Source organism: Fonsecaea erecta (assembly GCF_001651985.1).
Source record: "Fonsecaea erecta strain CBS 125763 chromosome Unknown Scaff4, whole genome shotgun sequence".
NCBI classification, from domain to species: domain Eukaryota; kingdom Fungi; phylum Ascomycota; class Eurotiomycetes; order Chaetothyriales; family Herpotrichiellaceae; genus Fonsecaea; species Fonsecaea erecta.
The window spans coordinates 2,108,320-2,126,067 of record NW_017387247.1 but is presented as its reverse complement, the minus strand read 5'-3'; the positions used below and the strand labels follow the sequence as shown (position 1 = coordinate 2,126,067).

The window sequence follows — 17,748 nt, the reverse complement described above, 5'->3', positions numbered from 1 at the left end:
GGTCTTCTCCAAGCACATCTCGACAAAAGCAGATAATACTTCACACGCGTCTCTTGACAAGTGGCTGAATGACTTGTGGTGGTTGAATTTCGGCGCCCATACTATCATGCGTCTTTAAGAGCGACGGCACAGTCACGACGGCGGGCATCGATCGCCGCGAGGCATCCGACGCCGGGCCCCAGTCGAACTTGAACGTGGAGGGCTGTGAATACAGCCACAAGGCCACCCTGACCGCAGTCCGCAGCACCTCGACCAGATGCTTGACCTTTTGCTCCGCATTCTGCGGTTGACTAAAGACGGCGAAGCGCTCCGAAAAGGTCTTGGCCAAGTTATATAGACGGGCGTCTTGTTCAGCGGAGGCAGGCTCCTTCCCGTCGAACAGGTCTGGGCGGAGGTATGCTGTGAGCATACGCCAGCGAGAAAACGCCAGATAGAAATCTGTAGAGATCAGTCAGTCTGACTTTGTGCGGGCGACGGGGGGGTTGACCCACTGCGATCACCGGGTCTTGGGGTGAAGAGGACGAGCATGTCGGAGAGCTCGGAGGGCAACAGGCAGTCCGAGGCACTCGAGGGAGAGACAAGCTGGACGGCGTGGAATGCGAGGCAGTGCTTGATGACAGCCACCTTACGATTGGATGTGTCTAGGAGAGCACCTAAGGGCATAGGTAACTCTGGAGTTCCAAATCTGGAGAGTTCGCCTTGCTGCTCGACCGTCAGTTGGAAAGGCTGGTCACTGTAATAATTGTCGACGTGCAGTTCGATCTGGTCGAACAAAAGCAAAACCTTTTGCTTGACCATGGCATCATCTGCCTGTTGAGGGAGGAAGGCATCGAGGTTGACGTTGGTCTGTGCGCCAACGGCAGTAACGCTTGGGCGAACAAGAGATTTGTCTGGGTCCTTGTCACTTCGGAGTGATTGGTGGGTGAGACGAGAATGTCCTTTACGATGCCTGGACGACGATTTTGTCTGGCTTCGACGTAGGAACACCATAAACAAAAAGGCGAGAATAGCACCGAGCGCGGCACAACCGATGGCGACTCCAGCTACTGCCCCGGCAGAGAGGTGCTTTGAAGCCGTCGGATGTATTGTTTGCGAAGTGCCAGTCGCGGCGGGCGAAGTTGATGAAGCATCTGCGGTTGGGTTTACGAAGATAATGCTCGAGTTGCTCGGTGGGCTGGTCGATGGGATGGGCGGGGACGTGGTCGGTGAGCTATCTGTTGTGGGAGTGGGAGTGGTGTTTGGTGAGGCTAGATTGCTGTTGGCGGTCGAAGGGGAAGAAGCGGGAGCCGCTGTTCCACCCAGTTGCGACATTTCTGTGTCTTCAAATGTGTCTGCTCCCTTGAATGCTGTAAGAAGAGAGTGATCGATCGTTTATTTCATTTGAAGAATGCCACCTCGTGAAGGGTCCTTCCTTTCCCCCGAGCATGGTGAGGCTGGAATTCATGAATACGAGGTGGGCGGATTCACTGCCACCCTGCCCAGCAACAATTCGCGCAAGCCTTAGCCAAAACGAGACCATCACGAACTTGTCTCACAAGCGTGCATATTGGACCCCTTAGCTTGCAGGAAAGGGTGGTACCATTGACTTGCTGCTTTAAAGTATGAATGTGGAGGCACACTGCCTCAGCTATGGGGTGGTGACGTCTCCTCAGCCTGAGAGGCAGTGAGAAAGAGAGAGTAGTTGGAGAATCGTAAATCCCTGGAGAGGTCAGCCTATGCCGCTCGAGAGCTCTCCTGGCTTGCAAAGAAATTCAGGAATCGAAGATGGCCGGTACTCATCAGCCCGAGCTTGTGATCGGTGTTGACTTTGGCATGTCCCAGACAGGTATGTTGAGCGCGACCACCATGAGCGTTGTTGACTGGATGTAGGCGTGGCATACTGCACTACACCATGGACAAATCCTGTAACCTTTCAAAGTTGGACCACCATTGCAGCTGAACTGTTCAATAAGGCGCCATCGCGGCTGGCATATAACCATGGCACAGCGAACATCAAGTCCTGGGGTTTTTTCGTGGATGTCGCGGATAGGGCGACCGACATCAAAGAGTATTTCAAGCTCCATCTCGATCCCGAATATAGAGAATGGGAGCATCTCTCTCACCAAGACGCAAGACGTTTTTATCTGGATTACATGAGATGTGTGCATGATCATATCGCCCGATTTTTCCAGAGTCGATATCCTCAATGGGCAACCATGCGAGTCGAGTGGAACTTCAGCGTTCCCACGACTTGGAAGCATGCTGGAATGGTCCGTGATCTCCTAGCGATCCTTAAGCTCGCTGGATTTGGAAGAGACGGCCAGTACCACTCGTCGGTGGTGACCTTGACTGAGGCTGAGGCAGCCGCGGTCTGTGTCGCGAAGCAAATGTTGAAGGTCGGTATCCTTCCGGGCTTGTCCTTATTTTGATGCTGATCGCCACTAAGCGTGACGACGTGATCTTAGTGTGCGATGCAGGCGGAGGTACAACGGTATGGAGGCCACTCTCACATCCTCAGGGTCGCTTGGCTCATGTTTATACAAGGACGTCAACATCATGAAAGTAAAGTCAGAGATAGGAGAAGCGCTCAGGTTGGAACAATTGCTTCAGGTCGAAGGTCGGTCCGGAAGGTTGTGCCCTGTGATTTTACTAACGCGACTCCAAAGGGCGAGAGGTCGGCTCTGCTCTGATCGACATAAAAGTACAGCAGCATCTTGCCAAACGATTGGCCTTGGTCCAGGATATTTTGCAACCAGCAGAGACGGCCGAAAAAATGATGCTGGGTAGATTCGAGAGATTCAAGTGCAGTTTCGGGAGCCCAGGTATGACTGTTCCAAAGTTGTATCTGCCAGTGACTGGTCTGCCCACGGGCTTGGATTACCCGCAGGCCGGGATCAGAGACTCCCATATGGAAATCGATCAAGACACCATTCAGCATTTTTTCGACGAACAGGTTGATGGCTTGATTGAATTGATTGAAGAACAGTTGCAAGGACTGAAAAGGACACGCCCTGGGGAACAGGTCTCATATTTGATCATGTCTGGAGGCCTTTCAGCTTCTGAATACATTCAGAGCCGAATCAAAACGCATTTCGAGTCTGGATCAGGAGCAGAAATATCGAATGTGCGCGGCCTGCGAATGCTGCTCGCCGAAAACTTGTGAGTGGATTGTTGTGCTGTCTTCAATGTAAGACTAACCGTTCCCCACAGACAGCTCGCCGTGGTCCAGGGACTCGTCAGTTATCGAGCTCAAGAGATAGGACAAGATTGCGCACCGATCGTGCAACGCTGCGCACCTGTTAGCTATGGTGTCGTTGTCAATCAAAAGTACAGCCAACAAAGACATTATGGTCAAAGGGTGGTTCGAGATAGAAGAGACGGTCAGAGATGGGCTGTGGACCAGATTGAGTGGCTGATCCGAAAAGTGAGCGGCTCATAGTGTGAATCCATGGGAAAGTATCAGCAAATGACTGACGCGAGCCAAGGGCGATAAAATCACCGACAACGGCATCGAGAAGATGTTCAAAGCAAAGTTGAGTCCTGCGCAGTACCGAAAGCCATGGAAGGCTCAGTTCGTGGTGTCTACACGATCCGCCGACGCCCTCCCAAAGAGTATGGCTGAACGAGACCATGTGAGGACGCTGTGCACCGTGTCCGTCAACCTCCATCTGGTCGAGCGGCACGTGCGAAACAAGCACTGGTGGAATTTTGGGGAGCGTTACGAGCTTGCCCATTTCCGTGTGAAGCTCATCCCTGGTCGTGCCGACTTGAAATTCCGCCTGATCAGCGGCGGTCGGCTAGTGAACAGTGAAGATGATCAAATAAAAGTCGACTGGAGCAATGGATCCCACCGTCAATCAACAACAAGCAACGATGATCTGGATCAATGGCACACAATGTGATGAGTGTATGTCGATGCCGAGGAGGCTTGCAAAGTATTTGCCATCATATCGTCGCTGGATTTGTCGTTCCCAATAGATACGCGTTTCACCTGAACCATCTTCTGTTGCCCTACTCATCAGACATGATCTCTGTGAGGGAAGTTTCGCTTTCGATTCTGCATTTACGCCAAGCTTCCAGAAAGGTTAGCGGCGTCACATCCGCCCAGCTAACTCACGGCGCTGTTGATTGGTCAGAAGCTTTGAGTATAGTATACCACCTGGTATGGCGTAGGGATATATCCACTGAATCCGTCGTCGTTGTATTAGAAAGATCCTGGTTCAAATGGCCCGCGGAAGGGCAGGCAATAGGTACGGATCTGTAGAAAAGCATCCACAGCCCTCTCTCGTTTGTCAAGGCCCGTCCTTTGGTAGGGCATTCAGGACATCATTCATCCATCTGCCACTGATATCTCAGTTCCTCCTCTCTCCCCCTCTTCGAACGTGCTTGGAACCATTCTTTCTCAAAGCCGTTACTGCGATCGACCCCGTCCCACCGCCAGCCAGGGAGGATTCCGTAGCGATTCGGAGCGGCTGGGGGGCCGGTATAAACCTTTCTTTTCGCCGCCACTCTTCCACCTGAACTTCCCTTGGACTTTCCTGCAGACTTTGCGCTGTCTGCTGCTCCCTCCTCTGCCTTCTGTTGTGCTATGTACCCCGCCATTGGGTCGTCCCACCTGACTTTCGCACGTAGCTCGTCATTCATCTCTTCATCATCCACGCCTCTGGCCAGAGTCAAGAACTTTGCGTCCTCCAATTCTTTCCTGCGTTGCTCCCGCTCACGTCGCTGCACGTCACCCATTGCGTCCTCTTTTGCCTTCCTTTCAGCTCGCACCTTTTCTTCTGCAGCGGCTCGGGCTTCTGCTCGCTTTAGGCTGATGTCAATGCGCCGGCCGGTAGCATCACGGTAGATGGTCTCCTCCACCTCCACTGGCCCATCCTTGTGCTTTTTTGCCTTAGTCGATCTTTGCGATTCAAATTCTCTTTGCTTCTCACGCTCTTCCTGCGCGACGAGGGCGGCGGTGTCTGCAGCAGTCTGAAGGCCCGCACGGGCGCCAGACTGCATGCGCGGTCCACTATCTTTTTCTTCAACGATCGCGGGAGCATCTTCGTCTTCGATTTCCTGACGGCGCCGTCGCGATTCTTCCGCCGCCTCAGCCAGAATGCGGTCCGCTTCTTTTTCCTCCTCTCTATTATTTGATGTCTGGGTAACTGTTGAGGTTGCAGTTGCGACAACTTTCCAAGTGCCCCCGCCTTTCTTTTTTCTGAACTCTGCGGATTTTAAGCCTGCCTCGAATATGGGTGTCTCTCCATCCTCATCCTCTTCCTCGCGCCTTCCCCGTGAAGCGTTGCTCCGAAGCGACAGGTCTTCATCATCGTCGGCGATCACCAATCCACTCCCAGCAAAGTCATCCTTGTTCTTCCGCCGCTTCTTCTTTGGCCGAGTCGAATCTTGGAAGTCAGATGAGACGGTGTCCGACTTGGGCGCAGATGGTGATTTGGCGGCTGTGAGGTAGTTCTTCGCCAAGTAATCTGCAAGGTTTCCGCCCGGCATTATCGTGAGGGTTTCGCGACACCGTAATCCTCTTGTTTATGGATTCAAGAAGGTCCGATTGTAAGGTAAACCATATTGCTGTAAGTAAAGGGAGAAGCTTTCGAGAAGGTTGGAGATTGTTTTCTGCCCCATGTTTGCGATGTTTGTCGAGTTTGCACGGTTTGTCAGATTGATAAGACGTCATTGTTGTCGAGGCTGAACGCGTCACATGCTACGAATCCCTGTATCTAGAGGGAAGTGGTCGTGTAATGATACAGCAGCGTGCGGGATTCCTGATGCTATGTATTGCTTGATTCCTCCTTGCCACCCTGCTCCTAACGATACTCCCATGATCAAACGCCGATAATAATATAGGCACACCCACTGAAAGCTCAGAAGTGTTCCTCCTTTCCAAGGTCATTCACATCCTCAAGAAGCGCCGTGTAGTACCCGTGATGATTGCTCTATTGTTACAGCCTCGCTTCCCTAATGAATCCTTGGGGTATCTTTGATGAAAATGAAGACATACGGACATCAGCAACTTGGTTGCTCTGTTAGAGAATCATTATAATCGCGTAAAAGGCAGTCGACAACGCCGGTCCCAGGTCTGCTACACCCTCACGGGGAGTTGTCGTCCTCGTCGGGGGGTTTTACTTCAAATGAGAGTAGTCGACAAGCTCAAAATCGTCGTCCTCGTCGGTAGAAATCTCGGCCATTTCCTTATCGTCAATGACGTTGTATTCTGTGTTGACGAGTTTCTCGGTCTCGTTGCTTTCGAATCGTCGGACAGCTTGGATGATGGCCTGGCTGAGGATGTCACCACCAGCCCGCGGTCCTGTCGCGTGATCATAGCTATACATGAAGTCTCCTTCAGCGGGGATGGGCGCTTCAGACGCGTCCGGGACTTCCTCTTCCTCAGAAGCATCGGAGACGTTTGCCAGCGGACCGTCCATGGCATCAACCACCTCATTGCGGAAAGCCTTGCGAGCCAGGGTCGCAGCGTGGCCGCTCAGCTTGTTCTGAAGATCATGCTTTTGTTTGGCCTCTGATCGGCCGACTCTCCGATCCTGATCTCGACGATTCGGTCTGCCCATGCATTTGCGGCAGTTGTCTTCAGGGTACGTGTGCTTGTGGCAGTGATGTTCTGGAGGCTCTTGAGCTCCTCTCGCCCACTTCTTGTTGTGATTCTTCTCCCGAAGGAATGGTTTGGCTGCACTGCGGAGGTCGTTACTGGGCAGGGCGGACATGATATAGGCTTCTGTGGATTGGGTAGGTGATGTCGTGTAGAGTGAGGTAGGTGAGGTGTCGATACGTCTTGTACCGAAGGAGAACTATAGGTTTCGTGGAGTTGGGAGATTGCAAAGATGGACGGTACCTGGTCAGGTCCCAGCTGAGTCAAAGAATGACGCGTGCAGAGATGACTGTAGGGGGAAGGGACAAAGGAGAGCGGCTGCAGGGTACAAGGACTATGTACCCGGTACGTATGGCTGATGACGAGATACTGGAACAAAGAAGTAAGCAACAACAAAGGAGGTGTTACAGATGAAAGAAGAGAGAAAGAGGCTGGCTTGGGAGATAAGAACAGTGCTTGTTATTTGGATCAGACCCGTGATTCGGAGGTGAGGATGATGAGGGATGTTTTGTCACACGCCATCACTACTGGCTGAGAAGCTGGCACGCGGGGGCGGTTAGGAACCAAGAGGATAGGTTTCTGACTCCCACCGAAGCTTGATAGATACGGAACAGGACGTGTACTATCTACGCCTGCTGTATTGATCTGAGGTGTGGAGGCGATGAACAGACGATAGTTGTGATGTGAGGAGGGGCTGATGCATGAGCATGCCCTGGACGCGGGATGCTGGGACTAGCAGTTGAACGGGGATCATGCACGAGGCCAAGGCACAAGCGCGGGATTGGTGCAGCTGCTGCGAAATGGAGTCATCCGGCGTCACCACCGGCCGCCACCAGCTGCTAAAAACAATCTCAGGCAGTGATTTGACGAACCAAGGAGCATGTCATTATTGGGTGGCTTGGGCGCCCGGGAGCTTGAGGCAGAACGGAGATCAAGGTGCCGAGGGACGGGAGGGGGACCAAACAAGGACAAAACATCACCGCCACGAAGCGAGGGGGTGAGCAAAGCAGGGAAACTGACGCTTATTCCAGGGAGTCGGACAGCCCAGTAACCAGGTTCCTAGGTGCTTCCAGGTGTGTCATTAGTGATGACCCTCAGCCTCGGTGCTCTCCGGGGGGCTGAACGGCGACCCTCCAGGGCGCTGCCTGGGGTGCCCGGACAATAACATTCCATGACCTCACTCGCTCTCGTTTCCGTCTTCAAGAGTTGCTCGTCTCGTGTCCATGTGACGATCGTCAAAGCAACCGTCCTGTTAATACTCGTCCTCTGCTCGTATGAGACAAACTTTTGCATACACACCATGACCATCATAACCATCGTGATCATCACCCTTTGCCTGTCCAAACTCTGGTCCCGGACACCGACCAAAGCTGCGGTGACGACGGCCCTGGCAATGACTCCCAGCAATGACTCAAGTTGCTTTGAACGATGTTCGTCCGTTGCTCCCGCCAACCGGAACTTCCCAGTCACAGCCACCTCGTGTCATTACTGTTCTGACATCCCCGGTTAACTCCTAACAGGCTGCAGTGCTGCGCTGGTTGCACATTCCATGGCGAACCCAAAACACCTTAACAGCCAAGCAGGTCCCCAATAACTCAATTCCAAACAGTGGGGAGCATTGGCAATCATCACAGCTTCGACTTTTGGGGAGCTGCTGAATGCTCGGGCAAACTCCTCAATGTCTTGCTGCGACGCCTGGTATAGCGAGTCTCGCTCTCCGATTGCTGTTACCAGGGGGATTCTCACCTGCTTTGCGTATCCTTTCCAGTAATGGTCCCAATGAAGTCTCCTGTCTTCGAACTCCCCGAAGGGTGCTCGATGCGTTATCTCCTCCGAAATCCGCCGTATCTCTGCGCTCGCCAGTCCCAGCTTAGGGTCTCCAAACATGATAATGTCCTTCCGCCCTGGCGGGAATTCCACATATCCAAGCTGTTTCCCTCGGGCAAATCGATCCTCGCCCTGTGACTGGTGGTACGCTGACAACATACCACGGCCGGAAAGGATAAGCCCTACCCATGGATATTGCGGTTCCGTCTCCTGGGAATGCATGGCTGCAGCAACGATGCAGGGAGAACAGCCAAGTGAATGACCCATCACGACTATTGAGGTTGCCCCGGATGGCACGCCGTATTCCTCCCAAATCTTAGGTAGAATATATTGATGCAAGTACTTCCCTTCTTCTTGTGCATATGTAGACCCGTTGGGTACAGCTTGCAGATGAGAAGTCTCCCTGTATCCTGGACGATCGATGGCCACGAAAGGCACACCAATTATTCCGGATATCGTCCCAGCAGAATGTTCTGGGAGGGTGTCGAAGTATTGTGAGCTGTAGGTGCTTCCATGTAGCGCGAGTATCAAAGGTCGATACCGTGGGGAGCTATTCGTCCTGTCAGGAACAGAGTAAATGCCAGAAAGATGTGCATCGTTCGACAAGGTGAGCAGGAACGACTTCATGACGCTGTTAATCTGTTCCGAGACCAGTCGACCTTTGGGGTTTAGTGACAGGTCTCGAGCTGTGGAAAGACAAGCCGCTCGCTGCGCGTCGTAAGCGTGTTGTGGGGATGATATTCCTGGTGTTTGAGGGACAGCGATGGATGTAGTCTTCTGCGATCGAACCCTGTTTGCTTCTCATTTATTTTACTGGCTCTGCAAGTCATCCTCGCTTTCCTCATCTGGCAGTCTTGACGGAAACCAACCATACGTCCCGAAGTCAACTGTCATCTCCTCAATGCCCCTGGCGGGGTTGACCTCAACCCCCTCGGCACGCAGTCTCTCCGCTTGTCTGTTTGCTGCTGCTCCGTCATCGCCGCGCGGGCTGATACCGCCCTTGGAGTTGACCACTCTCTGCCAAGGGACATTCTGATCATGATAGAAGTATTGGTCCGGATTGGCAGGATCGAAGGTGGGCAGGTGTTTGAGACATACACCGACCTGTCTTGCACGTTTGGGAAAGTCGAGGAGGAAGGCAATGTGGCCGTAGCTGGTGACTTTGCCATGAGGGATCTGCTGGATGGCTGAATACACAGCTTCATACCACCATTGCGCTTCTTCTGATTTTTCTCGAGGCATGATTGCAGATGGAAAGCTCAGTCTCAAGGCATGAAGTACAAGGAAACAAATATTCGATGGACGGGCAATTAAAGCTGCCTTGGGGTCGAATGGGACTTACAAATCCGAGATGGAGATGGTGGTGACGGGATATGGGGATGCAGGGCGCATAGTCCAGAACCCTTGCCAACCGTGCTAGTAGATAGATCCCGCTGCGCTGCGTGCTTTGTTTATTTTCCCCCTTCGGCAGGCCCTGTTTTTGGCCTAATACCGAATATATCCCATCCACAGTCTGCACCAAACGTCGCCTTTCACTTCCCAGTGGTACTGGCAGAATTTCAGATTGTGTATGTTTTGATCTTCCACCTCAGCCCATTCCCCGCAACATGGCATTTCGCGGAACAGAAAGTTTTATGGACTTTGAATGGCAGGGCCACGGTCCCCTTGATCCCACCTCGCCCTACCATAAACGTGTCGTCGAGATGCAAGCCAAAAAGCGTAGGTCTTGCTGCCCTTCTGCGTTGTTGCCATGCTGATTGTGGCAGGAACCCATAGCGAGTTTGAATCTCCTGAGAAACCGACCATGCCAGCCCTTCGCGAACCGAACAATCAACCGTTCTTCTTCTCAGGAACCCCAGTGCCGCCGCCTGATGCCTCTTCTTTTCGAACACCCTCATTCACAACCCCTCGGAAACCATTCGATATTGACTTCTCATCCCCTCCCGAGAATTCCTCCCCGCTGGCACCAACCGACAACGAGGACACACCAGACGCTACTCCGGTGCCCATTGAGTTCAAGAGTAGCCCCTCAAAAACAGAGAACAAGAGAAACTCATTGTTTGGTCTCTACGGCAGATTCGCACAAAGCCCGGGGAGAGGAGAGATCAGAAAACCCACCAGCGATGCCGTTGCACGAAGGATCCACAAGAAGCGACGGCGCGCTCAGCAATTCGACAGACAATTGGTTGTAGGGAGAAAGGGCTCCTTGGACGATAGTGATGACGAGAGTGCCCCAAGTCCGATTGAACCAGAGCTAAAGAAACCGCTGGCGACAGAAGCAGGATGGATCACCGGCCTGTTCACATTCATCCACACGTACCCCGATGCACCTTCCATCATTGCCAAATACCTTCAAGTTTTCTTCAATGCTGCAATCCTCGGAGGCTGTCTCTATATGTTTTGGTCATTCTACGCCACCATTCAGGCAGACGTGGACCGAGCGAGCGAGGATGCAATGGCTGAAGTTTTGGCAGAAATGGCGGCGTGCTCCAAGAACTTCATCGAAAATCGATGTGCCGCCGACACCAGACTGCCAGCTCTGGAGGCTGTCTGCAGTAATTGGGAGTTGTGCATGAAGCGGGATCCTAGCGCCGTGAAGCGGGCAAGGTTGAGTGCACACACATTCGCCGAAATTTTCAACAGCTTCGTCGAGCCCATCAGCTTGAAAACCATGATCTTCACCATTACACTGGTTGTGCTGGGTTTGGTGGTCAACAACGCGACATTTACCCTATACCGGCGACAACAAGAGAGCCAGCATGTCTATCGGGCACCGTCTGGATCATATATGCATCCTCAGCAACATCCTGTACCGATGGGTCAATTTGCGCTCCCTTCAGGTGCAGCTTATGCACAACATCCTTATGTGGGTTGGCACGGAGATCCCGGCTATGCCGGCCAACAGCAGCTAGAATATCCTCGAAGTCCCAGCAAAGAGCATCGATCACGAAGCAGAAGTCCGGAGAAGAAAAGGATCCAACTCTGAAGGAGAACGATTGTTATGACAAGGTCGGCGGTTGGCATTGGAGTGTGGGATGTTTTGCTAGCGATGGAGATTTTGGATGGCATTTTGGTTTACGTGGACGAAAAGCCTCGAGGGAATAAACTCGCTGCAGCAAAGATACTCGTTACACTACCGGGAGAGGTCCCCATATTTGGGCATTGAGATGAGGAGTGAATTCCATCCACTTTTCCCAAAGGTCCATTGCGAACACTATCAATTGACATTGAGCTTCATGTCGTGTCAGAGAGTAGGTCTCTCCGGCCAGGGAAGAATCTTAAAGACCCCCGCTTTGTCGATTGCAGCCACCGTCGACATTGTCCTCGTCGACTAAATCACTCTTTTGTTCTGGATTGGGCCTTTAGCAGCTTAGCAAAGGGGAACAGGGAGGCTAAGAGCGCGTCCTATCCAATCTCGGTCAGCTCATCGTCCAGTAACCAAACATCTCACTCACCATTATGAAATCCGGTAGCAGCCACGAAGCAAATCGAGCAGAAAATGCACCTCCACCAACCCAGTACTTTCCCGTATTGCCCTTTTCGACCTGTCGGACCACCTTGAGACCGAACTGCCTCGCCGTGATGCCGTCTTCTTGCATCCTGCCGTCGCACAATCCTGCGATATAGTCCCGAATCCCATAGTAGTATGAGTTCTCGGGTATAGTCACTGGTGTCATGTTGGCGAAGACTCTGGATTTGACGGCGGCTGTCACGAGGGTCAGGGTGCGGACTCCCAGCGGCGCGAGCTCGAGACGCCAAGTTTCACTCCCAAGAATGGCAGCAGCCTTGGAGCTGTTGTAGATACTCCCGAAGGCTCCGAAAGGAACCACCCCACTCACAGAGGTATTGTTCACGACATATCCTTTTGCCTTGATGAGCAGCGGGGCGAAAGCCTGGATCATGGCCAGGACCGCCCAATAGTTGGTGTCGAACAGTCTCTTGCCCTCTTCAATCGACGTGTCCAAAGCAGGCATCACCATCAGCCTGCCACTGTTGTTGACCAGAACATCGAGCTTGCCGCCAGTCACCCCCGTGACACTCTCAACAGCCGCGGCGATCGATTCGGAGGACAATACGTCAAGAGTCAGGACGGTGACGTTTGGTGCTTCGGCAAGAGGCTGTGAGATCTTGGATGGTGTCCGGGCAGTGGCGAAGATATGATATCCCTTCTCAAGGAAGGCTTCGGCCAGCCCTTCGCCAATCCCACCGGAAGAGCAGCCAGTGATGAGGACTGACTTGGGTCTTGAAGCCATGGGTGTGTCTGGGCAAGGAATTATCGTCGTCGTTTGTCGGGGTTGAGGCCGAAAATTACTGTTCTTGTGCCGGAGCAGGAGAGCGAAGACGCCATGGTAACAGAAGATGCGTACCTACCTTTATACCCCAAGGACCGCCTCGTAGCTAGCAGGGTCTGCCTGTCGGTCGGACTTGTAACGGGTTGGATAAATGACGGACACAGACATTCACGAACTCTAGTGGTTGGTACATAGGGTCGGAGGTTTTGGATGCTTCAGCTATTAGTGGAGCCGCTTTGGCCTGAAATGGAAAACAATCTAGAGCTTGGCATGTTTAGCAATGGTCGTGAATGGTTTAACTGGTCGGCGCTCGTGGGGCAGCTCAGCGCGCCCGCGCCGCTTTTACATCTTCCTCACCTCACCGTCGCCCTCTTCTCACCTTCCACTCACTCTCACCCAGTTCGTCCCCTGTGGTCATGTCGGCGTGTCGGGCAGTGGACGTGGCCGGTTTCTGGGCTCCGTGGGTCCAGGTCCTGTCCTTCGTTCCCTGCCCGCTGAACAGCCCTTTTCTTCCTCTCATCTCCCTCTCAGGTTCATTCTCTTGGAGCATATAATGGTGCCCAAATCCGAGCCTGCCGGGCCTTCCGACTTCCTTCTCGAATCGTCCTCTGAGAACTCCCTCTTTGCCCTTTCTAGCTATTCATGTCCTGCAATACGTCGCCGATTTCCTCTCTCCCTGCTCCTCGTCTCCTCCTGATATCGTCCTGACATGGACGGACAGGATACTGCCGCAGAGAAATTATGAGCTCAAGCAGAGGCAAATGGATACACAGGAGGAGCGCAGGCAGAAGTTGATCAAGTCTGGAGTGGGAGCAAATATGTCTCCAAGACGAAGAAAGATCACGACCCAACTCTGCAACGCTATATTGCTCTAGGAACCCTGCCCGACTCCTGGCCTGGCCCTCCAAAAAAAAAAAGATCGATCCTGACATTGTGGTGTAGCTGGCACCTGAAATTGAGGAGAGACGATCAGGAGCGAAAAGGACTCCCTTTTCCAAATGAAGAGCAGCCCGCAGCCAGTGCTTAGGCACAGGTGTCCCTACTCCCGACCTGATCACGGTGAAACAGTTTCTCCCATTTCACATCGCCACCACCCACTCGCAGCTCGAGAAAGGTGAGCCAAAGCCGAGGCTTGGTCATACGCCTGTGTTGGCGGTCTCATCCACGTTGTCGACGATTGCTCCCAGGTTTCGCGAACCGGGTGCAATCTTTACTCGATGTCTGCTATAACAGAGCTGCACCACAAGGTGTTGGATTACGCTGTGTGTTCGACCGCTTTTCGATCTCCTGGCATCTATCTAAGTCAACTTCACTTTTCCTTTCGCATTGGCATTGCACCAGTGGCGCCGTGTTGTCTCTGTTGAGCAGTCCAATTCTGAACAGCATCTGTTAAAATCCCATCGATCTCATCATTGCTCCAGGACATTGAACCAGCGCTTTGGCCGGAGAACGAAGCATGCAGCCTGCCCAAAGTCAGGATCTGACTACCCGGACTCATGTACGGAAACACCTTTGCTATATCGAGCAACGTTTGCGCATATCGTAGTTCGCATGCAAAGCGCTGCTCAGGGATATATTTCGTCAACAGTTGTCTTCGCACATAGCATGCCAGCCCGGACATTGACTGGACAGAATGACTCTGTTCCAACGCCGACTGGGCCTTGAAGCTGCTGAAAAAGTGGTATCGAATTGCCTGAAATGCTTCCAATTGGGCTTGATAGTTGTCTTGGAAGTCTTCATGTATACCGCACAGGTGTGTCAGAAGCACGACCTGCAAGATACGCGAGGCTGTCGTGGAGTTGGCTGTGGGAGCTGTGATTTGTGCAAAGAGACCTATAGTCTCGATGTGTAAGGTGTGATCATGGTGGATGTTTGAGCTGGTGCTTTCTCCGTCATCGCCCAGCATATACAGATGCTCGGGCTGAGGCAGCTGGAGGAAGTTTTGTATTGAAGCTAGAAGGCGCCGTGCGGTATGCTCGAGTATGCTGGCACTGGCAATTCTGGGTGCTGTCCAGTGGAACAGTGCAACTAGATAATGCGGTTCGATCTCGGGTGCCAGTGCACAAGCATGAGAAAGCCCTCCAACACTGCTGAAGAGTAGATCCGCAGCGGCACTGTACACAGCATGCGCTTGCTGATCGCCATACCATAGCGCCACTTGCGCTGCTTTCGTAAGCGCGAGCACGGCACCCCCGAAATTGGAACGTGCTTCTTGGAGCGTGGACATGAGGGCACGACGACCTGCCGCCTTCTGAAGCATCATTTCCTTCGTCCTCGGCTGGCCACTTAACCTGAAAATTGACTCTTCGCTCATGATCGCCAGCCATAACGCAGCGACATCACTGTGCTGCAGGCACTGCCGTAGTATGAAAGTGGCTCCGAACTGAGTGCTTTTCTTCAGCCTTCATCGGAGTCAAAGCTCTGCGAAGGTCGTGTCGCAGGAGATGATTGATTTATGGAGAAGATACTTACGAACTTAGTACCGCTCGAGCCCCAAGTCAGAGGCACGACGCTTGTGAGCCCTTCATACCATCAGCGATGCAATGACAAAGTCTTTGCAGAGGTCAGTCTCACAATTCTGTATCAAGGAGAGGTGTCGCGGCGTCAAGATGGGACTGCCTGTGAGGAGACGTAATTCAGGATGGGAGGGGCGCTCTATCTGGCGCCCATCATGCCTTGCTACTGAAGTTCTGCGCGCTTCGGTGGACAGATCATTGGCGTGCTCTTCGAGCTTCTCCACGTACGCGGACGAAATACCCTTGTGTTTGGCATCATTCTCCGGAACGGCAGTTGAAGGCAGGATTCGTTTCTGGGACCTCGGAGAAGGTCTCTTTTTGCGAATTTGAAGCACGCGCCGCTCTTGCCTCGCGGCCGACGCAGTCTGTGGCATTATGTGGACCAGGCAACACAAAGGAGAGCGCAAGCTTCGAGGCAAATGAAGAAAAGAAGTAAAGGGAACTTGCAGGGTGCGAGGGGCTCACTCATCGTCCAGACTACTCAACAATCTAATGGTCCGGTCCGAGACCCGAGCATATTCCCTCCGATCATACAATACGAAGGAAGCAAGGCCAGGTTCGTTGCGGGATTCCAACACCTATAATTAATATAATAGAGCAAGCAATATTGTATTCGGCGGCAGGAGCTACTAACTAGCCAGCCAGTGCCAGCCAATAGCCGAGAAGCCAAGCCTTAGCTAAATCATAGTGCTGTTCCCCTATTCGGCTTAGCCTCCCTACCTCACTTACCCGTAGGATACGTAGCCACCCACGGCCTAGATTTCCTAACTGTGCCCCGACAGTTGGAGCACACAATCTGACAGCGAAAACAAACCGCTGCCATACCTTTACGAGCAAGCCCGAAACCTGCGGGACATTGCTTTGCAGAAGCTCATCGTTCCTGGCGTATCCTCTGCTGCGCTGTCCAGGCTTCCAGAACCTCGGCCCTCAACGTCTGTTGGCTTGCCGCAGTGGCAGCTACGTCGTTGGGTTCTATTGCCCGGGCAGTTCTGGCCAATGCGAGCACGCTGCCCACAAAGTATGAAACGAGCTCGTCCCTACGGCTCTGGCTCAAAAGAGCGAACACCTTCTGTGCATCTGCCTGTGCCTGACAAATACGAATCTCTTTCACATTGCCGACATCGCGGAACATTAGTGTACGAACGTAACCTATCATTTGACCTGTGGCGAAAGGATGGAGACCGTCGAGGTCGCTTTCGTTTTGCAGGCTTTTGTCAATGCTTGCCATCATACAGTCTTGGACTTGTTCCAGGAACTCGAACACTGTGCCAGGTGAATGAGTGAATTCGACCAGAGTCATCACAAGAGAGTAGACGCAGAAATGCGCTCCTGATGCTGCGTCCCAAACTCTCGTGCGTTCGACTGAAGTTCGGATCTGACCCAGGTGCTCGAGATAGTCAATCAGCGGCCGAAGCCTGAGGCGGTAGTGGAGAAGCGGCACAGCCTCTGAAGATAGCCGCGCCTTGAAGTTCGATGCCCAGCGGTGGACTTGACTCAAGCTGTAAAGATAGCGGCTGACTGTTGACTGAAGCCGCGATCTAGTCGGAAGGAACACTTCGGCCCGAACGAATTGAGTCACATACGATCTTGCACTGCAGAGGAAGAGCTCGGGACTCTCACTTCCGGTTCGGAAAATCGCCACACCGCCATTGGACTCGACGAAATCATCCAATGCCTGGATATGCATCTCCTGCAGATCGTGACGTCCACTGACATACTCTAGTATCGCTAGATACATGATGGTAAGTGCTTTGCGCGGGAAGGAAGCTGTCTCGTCAGAGATCAGTATGTTTGCCTGCTTGTATATTTGGGCGCGCCGATGATAATACCGAGGGCCTGGATTTCGTAGAGTGGACCGATTGAGTATGTCTTCACCAAGTACAGTGGAGACCAAAACATAAATCGGATCTTCATTGAGCGTTTGGAGGGTATACAAAGCTGCGCAGTATCTCGGCCTCTGAGAGGTGCCCCACAGCCAACATCGACCATAATTGAAATCTGTACCTCGTCAGGCGAGTGCGGACAGCTTATACCAGCTGTCGACTTACAAAAATGAAGAAGACTTTTGTCCGACTCGGATATTTCTACGGGGAGTCGGAGAAAGGGATCCAAGGACGATGTGATCTCTGAAATTGCTGGGAAAATATCATGTGCGCCGCGCGCCTGCCCATATGTAGGTCGAGCGCCTTGCGGGATCGTCGCCTGGGACACCCGAATTTGCCGGCCACTTGTTCTTGTGGCACGTATTGTCACCATTGACGTCCTGTGGGGCACATTTCGCGGCGATGGACGGGTTGGCAAACGCTGGTCAATATCACCTGGTCGTTCCGTCCACATTGGTGACCTCTCATTCGGTGCTGCGTTGCAGATAGTGCTTGCACATCCGCGCTCACTGACGGTTTCGTCCAGGTGGAAGATTTTATTCAAGTCCTCGAACGACAAATCCTCCTGTTCCGTGTTTTCAAGTACAGAGTCATCTTGCGTCCAGCTACCATGCATCGCCGTGTCTTGAGGCTGTCGCCGGGTATGG

At 52.8% G+C, this 17,748-nt stretch overlaps 10 protein-coding genes across 10 annotated transcripts; 2 read left to right on the top strand and 8 right to left on the bottom strand.

Moving 5' to 3' along the window:
- Positions 1–40: 40 nt before the first annotated feature.
- Positions 41–1,311, bottom strand: AYL99_05535 (hypothetical protein; the record flags this gene model as incomplete). Its single annotated transcript, XM_018837047.1, has 2 exons — positions 41–438; positions 492–1,311. The coding sequence occupies 2 exons, from the start codon at positions 1,309–1,311 to the stop codon at positions 41–43; spliced, it is 1,218 nt and encodes a 405-aa protein (XP_018693900.1).
- A 453-nt stretch (positions 1,312–1,764) lies between these two features.
- Positions 1,765–3,881, top strand: AYL99_05534 (hypothetical protein; the record flags this gene model as incomplete). Its single annotated transcript, XM_018837046.1, has 7 exons — positions 1,765–1,825; positions 1,870–2,375; positions 2,426–2,470; positions 2,524–2,596; positions 2,646–3,138; positions 3,190–3,403; positions 3,465–3,881. The coding sequence occupies 7 exons, from the start codon at positions 1,765–1,767 to the stop codon at positions 3,879–3,881; spliced, it is 1,809 nt and encodes a 602-aa protein (XP_018693899.1).
- Positions 3,882–4,305: 424 nt separating this feature from the next.
- On the bottom strand, positions 4,306–5,472 carry AYL99_05533 (hypothetical protein; the record flags this gene model as incomplete). The annotated part of the gene is made up of 1 exon (XM_018837045.1): positions 4,306–5,472. The coding sequence occupies one exon, from the start codon at positions 5,470–5,472 to the stop codon at positions 4,306–4,308; it is 1,167 nt and encodes a 388-aa protein (XP_018693898.1).
- Positions 5,473–6,101: 629 nt separating this feature from the next.
- On the bottom strand, positions 6,102–6,698 carry AYL99_05532 (hypothetical protein; the record flags this gene model as incomplete). The annotated part of the gene is made up of 1 exon (XM_018837044.1): positions 6,102–6,698. One exon carries the CDS (start codon positions 6,696–6,698, stop codon positions 6,102–6,104), a length of 597 nt encoding a protein of 198 aa, XP_018693897.1.
- A 1,391-nt stretch (positions 6,699–8,089) lies between these two features.
- On the bottom strand, positions 8,090–8,632 carry AYL99_05531 (hypothetical protein; the record flags this gene model as incomplete). The annotated part of the gene is made up of 1 exon (XM_018837043.1): positions 8,090–8,632. The coding sequence occupies one exon, from the start codon at positions 8,630–8,632 to the stop codon at positions 8,090–8,092; it is 543 nt and encodes a 180-aa protein (XP_018693896.1).
- A 588-nt stretch (positions 8,633–9,220) lies between these two features.
- Positions 9,221–9,652, bottom strand: AYL99_05530 (hypothetical protein; the record flags this gene model as incomplete). The annotated part of the gene is made up of 1 exon (XM_018837042.1): positions 9,221–9,652. One exon carries the CDS (start codon positions 9,650–9,652, stop codon positions 9,221–9,223), a length of 432 nt encoding a protein of 143 aa, XP_018693895.1.
- A 365-nt stretch (positions 9,653–10,017) lies between these two features.
- AYL99_05529 (hypothetical protein) lies at positions 10,018–11,396 on the top strand (the record flags this gene model as incomplete). Its single annotated transcript, XM_018837041.1, has 2 exons — positions 10,018–10,129; positions 10,177–11,396. 2 exons carry the CDS (start codon positions 10,018–10,020, stop codon positions 11,394–11,396), a joined length of 1,332 nt encoding a protein of 443 aa, XP_018693894.1.
- A 350-nt stretch (positions 11,397–11,746) lies between these two features.
- Positions 11,747–12,663, bottom strand: AYL99_05528 (hypothetical protein; the record flags this gene model as incomplete). Its single annotated transcript, XM_018837040.1, has 2 exons — positions 11,747–11,815; positions 11,866–12,663. The coding sequence occupies 2 exons, from the start codon at positions 12,661–12,663 to the stop codon at positions 11,747–11,749; spliced, it is 867 nt and encodes a 288-aa protein (XP_018693893.1).
- A 1,348-nt stretch (positions 12,664–14,011) lies between these two features.
- AYL99_05527 (hypothetical protein) lies at positions 14,012–15,592 on the bottom strand (the record flags this gene model as incomplete). The annotated part of the gene is made up of 3 exons (XM_018837039.1): positions 14,012–15,085; positions 15,175–15,224; positions 15,277–15,592. 3 exons carry the CDS (start codon positions 15,590–15,592, stop codon positions 14,012–14,014), a joined length of 1,440 nt encoding a protein of 479 aa, XP_018693892.1.
- A 497-nt stretch (positions 15,593–16,089) lies between these two features.
- On the bottom strand, positions 16,090–16,956 carry AYL99_05526 (hypothetical protein; the record flags this gene model as incomplete). The annotated part of the gene is made up of 1 exon (XM_018837038.1): positions 16,090–16,956. One exon carries the CDS (start codon positions 16,954–16,956, stop codon positions 16,090–16,092), a length of 867 nt encoding a protein of 288 aa, XP_018693891.1.
- Positions 16,957–17,748: the final 792 nt, after the last annotated feature.